Genomic DNA, 10,402 nt, shown 5'->3' on the forward strand with positions numbered 1-10,402 from the left:
TTGTCAATATCTGCAAAAAAAGAACCTGGGAGTTTAATACCAATTGCTTTGATGCTGTACATAAATTTGGGGAGTACTGTCATCTTAACAATATCAAGCTTCTGATTGCTTAACATGTGATGTTATTCTATTGACTTAGGTCTTTCTTAAGTTCTTTAAAAAATGTTCTGTACTTTTCAGTGTACATGTCTTGAATTTCTTCATTTAATTTACTTCTAGATTATTCTTTTTGATGCTATTGCAAATGTATTTTTTTTCTAATTTCACCTTGGAGTATTCTTTGTTAGTACATGACTGCTGCTTCTGTGGGTATTGATTGTGGATCCAAGTAAAATGAAATCCTTGACAACTTCAATCTTTTCTCCCTTTATTATGATGTTGTTTTTTGGTCCAGTTATGAAGATTTTTGTTTTCTTTATGTTAAGGTATAGTCAATACTGAAGGTTGTAGATTTTGAACTTCACAGTATGTGCTTCAGGTCCTCTTCACATTCAGCAGGCAAGGTCTTTGTGTCATCAGCATATCAAGAACCCTTGCTCAATCCTGATGCCCTGTTTTCCTTCATACAGTCCAGATTTTAGGATTTATTTTTCAGCATTCAGAATAAGTATGGTGAAAAGATACAACCCTAACATACAACTTTACTGATTTTGAACCCTGTAGTATCTCCTTGTTCTGTTTGAACAACTGTCTCTTGGTCTTGTACAGTTTCCACATAAGTACAATTAAGTGTTCTGGAATTCCCATTTTTCACAATGTCATCCATAATTTGTTAAGTAAGATCACAGAACTGAATGCTTTGCTTAGTCAATAAAACACAGGGAAACATCTTCCTGGTATTTATTCTCTGCTTTCAGCCAAGATCCATCTGACATCAGCAGTGATATCCCAGGTTCCACATCCTCTACTGAATTGACTTGAATTTCTGGCAATTTCCTGTGTATGTACTGCTGACACCATTTTTTAAGTGTTTTCAGCAAAATTTTACTTTTTTGTGATATTAATGTATTGTTACAAAATTTCCACCTTCTGTTGGATCACCTTTCTTTGGGAAGGCACGTATATGGATCTCTTCTATTAGGTTAGCCCGGAAGCTGTCCTTCAAATTTCTTCGCCTAGAGGAGTGAATGCTTTCTGGCCTGCATCCTTTTCTTGAAATATTTCAATTGATACCCCATCAATTCCTGGAGCTGTGTTTTTCAGCAATGCCATCAGTGAAGCTTGAACTTCGTGAAATGAACGAATGTTGACCAATTCTTTTTGTTACAGGACTCTTTGTATTCCTGCCATCTTCTTTAAATGCTTCCTGCAGTGTTAAATATTTTGCCCATAAAATCCTTCAAATTGCAACTCAAATCTTGAATTTTTTTCTTCAGTTCTTTGAGCTTGAGTAATATCGATCGTGTTCTTTTCTTTTGGTTTTCGAGCTCCAGGCTTTGGCATATTTCATTATAATAGCTTTTCTTCTTGATCCATTCTTTGAAACCTTCTGTTCAGCTCTTTTACTTCATAATTTCTTCTTTTCTCTTTAGCTAATTTATGTTCAAGGACAAGTTTCAAGTTTCTTCCAATATCCATTTTTGGTCTTTTTCTCCTATTTTTTGTCTTTTTATGACCTTTAGCTTTCTTCATTTATGATGTCCTTGGTGCCATTCTACAACTTGCCTGTTCTTTAGTCATTAAAGTTCAGTGTATCAAATCTATTCTTGATATGGTCTCTAAATTCAGGCAGGATATACTCAAAGTTGCATTTTCGCTCTTGTGAACTTCCTTCAATTTTCTTCAGCTCCAGTTTGAACTTATGTATGAACAATTGATGGTTGATTCTGTAGTTGGCTCCTGACCTTGCTCTGGCTGATGATACTGAGCTTCTCCATCATATCTTTCCACAGATGTAGTCAATTTGATTCCTGTGTATCCATCCAGGGACATCCAGTTGTTTAGCAACCATTTATGTTGTGAAAAGGTATTTCCAGTTAATAAATTGTTGATCTTGGAAAATTGTATCACACGATCTCCCGTGCCATTTTTATTACCAAGACCATATTTTCCAGCTGCTGCTCCTTCTTCATTTTGAACTCATTTTAGTTTTCAAAAAAGTCAAATAATTGTGTACCTGAGAAGATAAGCAGTTTTTCTGGTACTATTACTAAATTCTAGACAAATCGCTTTTAAATCATAGCTTTGTAGTGTTATGATGCTACTTACATACTAACAGGCCCTCATTCAAAAGAATTCTTTCACAATCATGGGTAAACCCTACTATAGATAAGAAGCTTCAAAAACAAAAGTATTTCCTATTAACAAACAAACAAAAAAACTTCCAAAATATAACGATTTAAGATTTTAAAGGATTTAATTTTAATAGTAATCCAAAAAGTAGTAAGCATGTGAAAATTGCCAACAGCAAGGACTAAGATTACTTTATAATAACTTTTGTCATTAGTATTATACTTGAAACATCTTGCAACATGAACACATAGGACTACACGGAAGGTGAAATTTTGGCTTTATATTTACTTGTTTTCAGCTATCACTTGCACGATGTAAGCACAAATACCTTCAGCAAACATTTTAGTGGCAGAATGACACCTTGTTCTTATAACAGGAAAATTTCAGATAAAATTGACAATTTAGGAAAGGTATTTGTTATTTCATTTATTTAAAGTTGTAAACTTAGTCATATCCCTCCATCCACCACTCATTGAGCAATATGAGCATGGGTAAATGACAAGTGCAGGATTCAGCTCTGTGGGATCTAGTCTAGATGCTGGTCTAATTGGAATCACACAAAAATGTTAATTATTGCTATCACAATTTTTTCAAGCTCTCATGTACTGTTAATCTAGCATGAATTTTGCACAGGTTTTTTCTTTTTATCACTTTGGTATTTTGAGAAGATATCAGCATTAGTTTGAATATTCTATTTTTACTTTTATTTCCCAGAAGTGTGTCAAATTTATCTGTAGAATCAGGAAGCCATTGTCCACATCTGTATTGAAAATCCTCAGAGTCACCATGAACACCTCAAGTCTCTCAAGTTTCAGTTTTTTCATCTATAAAATGGGAATAATAAGCTCATCCCACATATGGACTAGGGGGAGACATATCAAATATTACTTATGAATTGTCCAGACAGTTCTAATCACATAGTAAACACTGAATAATACCACCCTATAATAAATAGTAATATCACCCTCACGTTCATTCTTATCTCAACACTTTTTTCTTTGTTTTTGATACACCATCAATCTTTGATGATGTCTTTTGGATTTCTTTCTTTTGAACATAGACAGTCATCATGGTATCCCATGCCAAGAACTCATCAGTGCTCTTCAAAACTCACATCTCAGAGATACATACGTTCTTTCTGCTTTGGTCTTTAATGTCATTGAGGGAGTAATAAAAGATCTGATTCAAAAGTGAGTTCAAAATACACCAAGAAAACGCACATAAGACATACAAAGACAACATGTCCTAAATACCATGTAAGATTTTCATTCTGCAGCCATGGTCCTCCAGAACAAAAGCCACAACCCTCATGAGCCATGTTAGGTTATATAAGAGTATATAGCACATGGTGTTTTCAGAATGAATGAGTTTTACCTTTAATCTTAGGAACTTCTGGCTTCTCCTCATTAGGAAATGAACTTCCTTCCTGGATGTGGTTCAATTTGAGTGATATACTAAATGTTAGCTATCCTGTTACTTTTCAGAGCCACTATTTCCATATTTTTGAATTGGTGCCAGAAATCAAAGTACTCTCTAAAAGGTAACCAGTGTACAATAGTTGTTGATGTATTATTTTTGTACTTTACATTAATACTTCCCTCACATTAATTGCAGTTAGTGTTTTTTCTGATATGACAAAGAGATAAGATAGGAAGGCAGACACGACAATTACTAGTATACTTATTTCATGTATTAGGTAGCTAAGGTTCATTGTGGTTAAATATTTGCCAGTAGTTAGGCACATTATAAACAAGTGATCAGTGTATGAGATAAATCCTGTCTATCTCTGTATGGGTCCCTCCCTGTTTCACCTTGTGTTTCTCCTTCTAGCTACTCATGCTTGCACTCCTTTCTAATCTCTTTGTCATTTCAGAGAAACTATCCACTTTTGTACCCTATGCATCTGTCAGTTTGTGTGCTCTGGGGAGGCTTGTGTGTTGCTGTGCTGCTGGAAGCTATGCCACTGGTACTCAAATACCAGCAGGGTCCCCCATGGTGAACAGGTTTCAGCTGAGCTTCCAGGCTAAGACATACTAGGAAGAAGGAACTGGAGGTCTACTTCTGAAAGGAATTCGCCAGTGAAAATCTTAGAAATATCCAAAGAATATTGTCTGACATAATGCTGGAAGATAAGTGCCTCACTTTGGAAGGCACTCAAAAGACAACAGGGGAAGAGCTGCCTCCTCAACTAGAGTCGACCTTAGTGACATGAATGTAGTCAAGCTTTTGGAGCCTTCATCTGCTAATGTGGCATGACTCAAAAAGAGGAGAAGGAGCTGCAAATGCCCATTAATACTAGGAACAGACAATGCATGAAGCATAAATCTAGGAAAATTTGATGTCATGAAAAATGAAATGGAATACATTAACATTGATATCTTAGGAAGTAGTAAGCTGAAATGGCCTGGCATTGGCCAATTTGAATTTTCAATCACGTGTTCTACATTCCTGGGAATGACAACTTGAAGATGAATGGCATTGCATTCATTGTCAAAAATAATACTTCAAGATCTATCTTGTAGTACAACAGTATCAGTGATAAGATAATATCCATATCCCTTGAGGAAGACCAGTTAATATGACTATTATTCAAACTTATGCACCAACCACTAATGCCAAAGATGAAGAAATTGAAGTTTTTACCAGCTTTTGCAGTCTGAAATTGATCAAAACTACAATCGGGATGCATTGATAATTAGTGGTGACTGGAATGCAAAAGGTGAAGGACTGGTAGTTGGAAAATATGGAAACAAAGATGAAGGACTGGTAGTTGGAAAATATGGAAACAAAGATGAAGGACTGGTAGTTGGAAAATATGGCCTTGGTTATAGGAAGGATGTCGAAGATCACATGATAGAATTTTGCAAGACCAACAAATTCTTCATTGCAAATACCTTTTATCAACAACATAACCACCAACTATACAAGTGGACCCCACCAGATGGACCTCACCAGATGCAATACACAAAAATCAAATTGACTACATTTGTGGAAAGAGGCATTGGAAAAGCTCAAGATAATCAGAACAAGGCCAGGGGCTGACTTCAACAACCTATCAATTACTCATATTCAAGTTCAAGTTGAAGCTGAAGATAATTAGAACAAGTCCACAATAGCCAAAGAACAAACATGGGTATAAACCACCTGAATTTGGAGACCATTTGAAGAATAAATTTGACCTGTTGAACACCAGGATGGAAGACCAGATGAATTGTGGAAGGACATCAAAGACATCATATATGAAGAAAGCAAGAGGTCATTAAAAAGACAGGAAAGAAAGAATAGATCAAAATGGATGTCAGAAGAGACTCTGAAACTTGCTCTTGAACCTTGAATAGCTAGAGAAATAGAAGAAATGATGAAGTTAAAGAACTAAACAGAAGATTTCAAAGGGTGGCTCAAAAAGACAAAATAAAGTACTATAATGACATGTGCAAAGGCCAGGAGTTATAAAACAAAAAGGAATTGCTTGGCATTTCTCAAGTTGAAAGAACTGAAGAGAAAATTCAAGCCTCAAGTTGCAATAGTGAAGGATTCTATGGGCACAACAGGGAAGGATGCAGAAACCATCAAAAGAAGATGGAAGGAATACACAGTCTCTGTACCAAAAATAATTTGTTGATGTTCATCCATGTCGGGAGGTAGCTTGTGACCAGGAAGCAATGGTAACAAAGGAAGAGGTCCAAGGTTCACTGACGGTATTGGCAAAAAATAAGGCTCCAGGAGTTGAAAGAATATTAGTTGAGATGTTCCAACAAATGGATGAAGCACTAGAAGTGCTTACTCATCTATGCCAAGAAATTTGGAAGAGAGCTACCTGGCCAACTGACTGGAATAGAATGATATTTATGCCTATTCCAAAGAAAGGTGATCCAACCAAGTGTGGAAATTATGGAACACTATCATTAATGTCACAAACAAAATTTTTTTGAAAATCATTCGTAAGTGGTTGCTTCAGTACATGGACAAGGAACAGCCAGAAATTCAAGCTGTATTCAGAAGAGGACATGGACCTGGAGATATCATTGCTAATGTTAGATGCATTCTGGCTGAAAGCAGAAAATAACAGAAAGATTTTTACCTGTGTTTTATTGACTAAAGGCATTCGACTGTGTGGATCATAACAAATTATGGACAATATTGAAAAGAATGGGAATCCAGAACATTTAATTGTGCTAAGGAGGAGCCTGTAAATAGATCTAGAGGCAGTTGTTGAAACAGACCAAGGGGATACTGCTTGGTTTAAAGTCAGGAAAGATGTGCTTCAGGGTCGTATATTACACCACATTAATTCTGTCTGTATGTTTAGCAAATAATCCAAGAAGCTTGGCTGAATAAAGAAGAAAAGGGCATCAGAACTGGAGGAAGATTCATTAACAACATGCTGCACATTTTTTTTATGTGCAGTTGACACAACCTTGCCTGCTGAAAGTGAAGAGGACTTGAAGCACTTACTGATGAAGATCAAAGACTACAGCTTTCAGTATGGATTACACCTCAAAATAAAGAATCCAAAAATCCTTACAAATGGACCAATAAGCAACATCATGATAAACAGAGAAAAGTTTGCAGTTCTTGAGGATTTCATTTTACTTGGATCCACAATCAACACCCAAGAAAGCAGAAGTCAATAAATCAAATGGTACATATCATTGGGCAAATCTGCTATGAAAACCAAAAACCAAACCGAACTGTTGCTGTCGAGTCAATTCTGACTCACAGTGCCCTATAGGACAGAGTAGAACTGCTCAATAGGGTTTCCAACAAGTGCCAGGTGGATTTGAAATTCTGACCTTTTGGTTAGCAGCCATAGTTGTTAACCACTATGCTACCAGGGTTACAAAGCAAAGATTCCACCTTTAAGAATAAGGTGTGCCTGACCCAAGCCATAGTGTTTTCAATTGCCTCATATGCATGAGAAAGCTAGAAACTGAATAAGGAAGACTGTGGGAGAATTGACATCTTTGAAATATGGTGTTGAATATACCATGGACTGTTAAAAGAATGAACAAATCCACCTTGGAATAAATACAGCCAGAATGCTCCTTAAAAGTAAGGATAACAAGACTTCGTCTCACATACTTTGGACATGTTATCAGGAGGGATCTGTCCCTGGAGAAGGACATCCTGCTTGGTAAAGTAGAGGGATAGTGTAAAAGAAGGCGACCCTCGAGATGGATTGATACAGTGGTTGCAACAATGGACTCAAGCGTAACAATTGTGAGAATGGCAAAGGACTAAGCCATGTTTTGTTCTGTTGTACATAGGGTGGTTATGAGTCAGAAGCGACTCATGGCACATTACAATAGTGATTATTGTGGAATTGCTGTATAGTGCAAATAGTTAATGTCCCTCAGAAGAAAATCCTGGTGATCTATTGCCAAAATATCAGCCATTGAACATTCTGTGGAGCACAGCTCTACTCTGACACACATGGGGTTGCCATGATCAGAATCAACTAGATTGTAACCGGTACTTAGTACGTGCTGGTATTTGTACTGCAGAAAAGTTGAGAGGATTGGAAACAGACATGGAAAGTGCTTCATTGTTGTCATTGTTGGTGGTACCATTGAGTAGATTTTCAACTCATATCAATCCGGCATGACAGAGTAGAACTACCTCTATAGGATTTTCTAGGATGTAACTTTACAGAAGCAGATTGTCACGTCCTTTTCCCACAGAGCCACTGCGTATTTTGAACTGTCAACCTTCCAGTTAACAGCTGAGGGCTTAACCATTGTACCACCAAGGCTAAGGACACATAATATTCTAACTTTCAGAACTGTTGTTTGGATGTTCAGAGATTGGCCAGTATTAAGGCCCACCCTTGTAGCACAGAAACAAAAAAATAAATAATTTCACCTGATGTTTGTTTGTATGACTGGTAATAATGGGATCCCAGAGTCTTTAACTTCCAGCAAGGAGCAGGGACAGGGAGAGAGAACTGGAGATACCTGAATGATAAGATTTCATCTGTTTCCCACCCCACAAGTAAATACCTCCCTCAAATTTCTTCTTCTCTTCCCCCATAGAATCCCCAGAAGAAAATGGCAGCAGGAAATCATTCCACGGTGACTGAGTTCATTCTTGCTGGGCTGACAGAAAAGCCGGAACTCCAGCTCCCCCTCTTTCTTTTCTTCCTAGGAGCCTATGTGATCACAGTGATGGGGAACCTGGGCATGATCACACTGATTGGGTTCAGTTCTTACCTGCACACCCCCATGTACTATTTCCTCAGCAGTTTGTCCTTCATTGATCTCTGCCAATCCACTGTCATTACTCCCAAAATGCTGCTGAACTTTGTGACAGAGAAGAACACAATTTCTTACCCTGAATGCATGATTCAGCTCTATTTCTTTATTGTTTTTGCTATTGCAGAGTGTCATATGCTGGCTGTGATGGCATATGATCGATACACTGCCATCTGTAACCCATTGCTTTACAATGTCAACATGTCTTATCAGGTCTGCTCCTGGTTGGTAGTTGAGGTATATATGATGGGGTTGATTGGTGCTACAGCTCACAGAGTTTGCATGCTAAGAGTGGTTTTCTGCAAGGCTAAAATAATCAACCATTACTTCTGTGATGTTTTTCCACTACTGGAGCTCTCGTGCTCCAGCACTTATATCAATGAAGTGGTAGTTTTGTGCTTCACAGTATTTAATATTCTTGCACCAACCTTGGCCATCCTTGGCTCCTATGTCTCTATCATTGCCAGCATCCTGAGAATCAGCTCCACTGAGGGCAGGTCCAAAGCCTTCAGGACATGCAGCTCCCACATCTTGGCTGTTACACTCTTCTATGGTTCTATAGCATTCATGTACCTGCAACCATCAAATGTCAGCTCCATGGACCAAAGCAAAGTGTCTTCTGTGTTTTATACCATTATTGTGCCAATGCTGAACCCTCTGATCTACAGCCTGAGGAATAAGGATGTCAAAGTTGCTCTCAATAAAATCATTAAGAAAAGATTATTTTGCATTAGCAAAGGTGTATAATTCTTGGAGAAGATTCAGTAAGAATACATTCAGAGACAGCAATATATATACACAAGTACTGAAATTATTGTTAGCAATTGTTTATTTGGAAGAAAGATTCCAAGTATGGATTGGTTTCATAGTGTCACATGGGGGGCAGTCACCTGGAGAGCAGTGTCAATTCCAGGAAGCCCCAGAGGTCACCCGTAGTAACCCGTATTTCCTCTAATCATTTTTTAAAATATCTTCTAACGCCTTCATATGGGTGGGGAGATTATAATTTATATACCTGGAATTTGGCGCCTTGTTAGATAAGGTTTACCTTTCATAATTAATGGAACTCTGGTGGTGCACTGGTTAAGAGATTGGTTGCTAACCCAAAGGTCAGCAGTTTGAATTCACCAGCCACTCCTTGCAAACCCTATGGGGCAGTTCTACTCTGTCCTATAAGGTCACAATGAGTTGGAATCTACAGCAATGGGTTTGGTTATCATAATTAATGGAATGATCCATTTGGTCTGTGTCCTTTGATCTTCTTAATACTTTCTGTATTGGTCCTCGTTTACTAATAAGTATACAAATAAACTTTTCCGGAAAAATGTTATGTCTAAAATAAATTACTTGTAATCATTTGAAATCTGTGAAATTTAATTCCTGCTGGTTACTAAATGCAGAGAGCCATATTAAGGAATATGGGGGAAGATGGGAAGATGATGGCTGATAAGACATAATTCCTGCCCACAGGATGATAACACCATAATGGAAGAGACTGATAGACTCATCAGGGCTGAATACATTATGTGTTGTTACTTATTTCTTTTGCAACATTCTTTTCTTCACAGTTTTAGTATCGTGCTATCACCTCCATTTCCCTGAGAATGCCATATTCATTTTCCCCTATTTCTAAAGAGTTTTCTGTTCACCCATATTGTAGAATCACAGATGTAGAAGTGACATCCTTTGACTATGCATTGAAATCGTATGGATCACATATTCACATGCAAAAATTAAAACTGGAAAATTATTTTCTGACTAATGTCATGTACCCATCTTACTAACCAAAGACTCAATATTTATTCTGGAAATAGAATTTGGCAGAATTACTTTGTAGACACTCAATAATTGTCTGTGGTTTCAACTAAAAATTTGTGGCTCCCCCTTCTTACCTAGTAAAGAGGAATTTAAAATGGAAA

General features: G+C 37.3%; 1 protein-coding gene across 2 annotated transcripts; it reads left to right on the top strand.

Moving 5' to 3' along the window:
* Positions 1 to 396: 396 nt before the first annotated feature.
* On the top strand, positions 397 to 9,230 carry LOC100675334 (olfactory receptor 8G50-like). 2 transcript variants are annotated; one of them, XM_064268350.1, is made up of 2 exons: positions 397 to 408; positions 8,274 to 9,230. In XM_064268350.1, the coding sequence occupies exons 1-2, from the start codon at positions 397 to 399 to the stop codon at positions 9,228 to 9,230; spliced, it is 969 nt and encodes a 322-aa protein (XP_064124420.1). The 2 variants fall into 2 exon arrangements, with proteins under 2 accessions (XP_064124420.1, XP_010599959.2); XM_010601657.3 differs by lacking the exon at positions 397 to 408 and having other exon boundaries at positions 7,730 to 9,230.
* The last annotated feature ends 1,172 nt before the right edge of the window (positions 9,231 to 10,402 follow it).

Source organism: Loxodonta africana, chromosome 15 (genome assembly GCF_030014295.1).
Source record: "Loxodonta africana isolate mLoxAfr1 chromosome 15, mLoxAfr1.hap2, whole genome shotgun sequence".
Taxonomy (NCBI): Eukaryota; Metazoa; Chordata; class Mammalia; order Proboscidea; family Elephantidae; genus Loxodonta; species Loxodonta africana.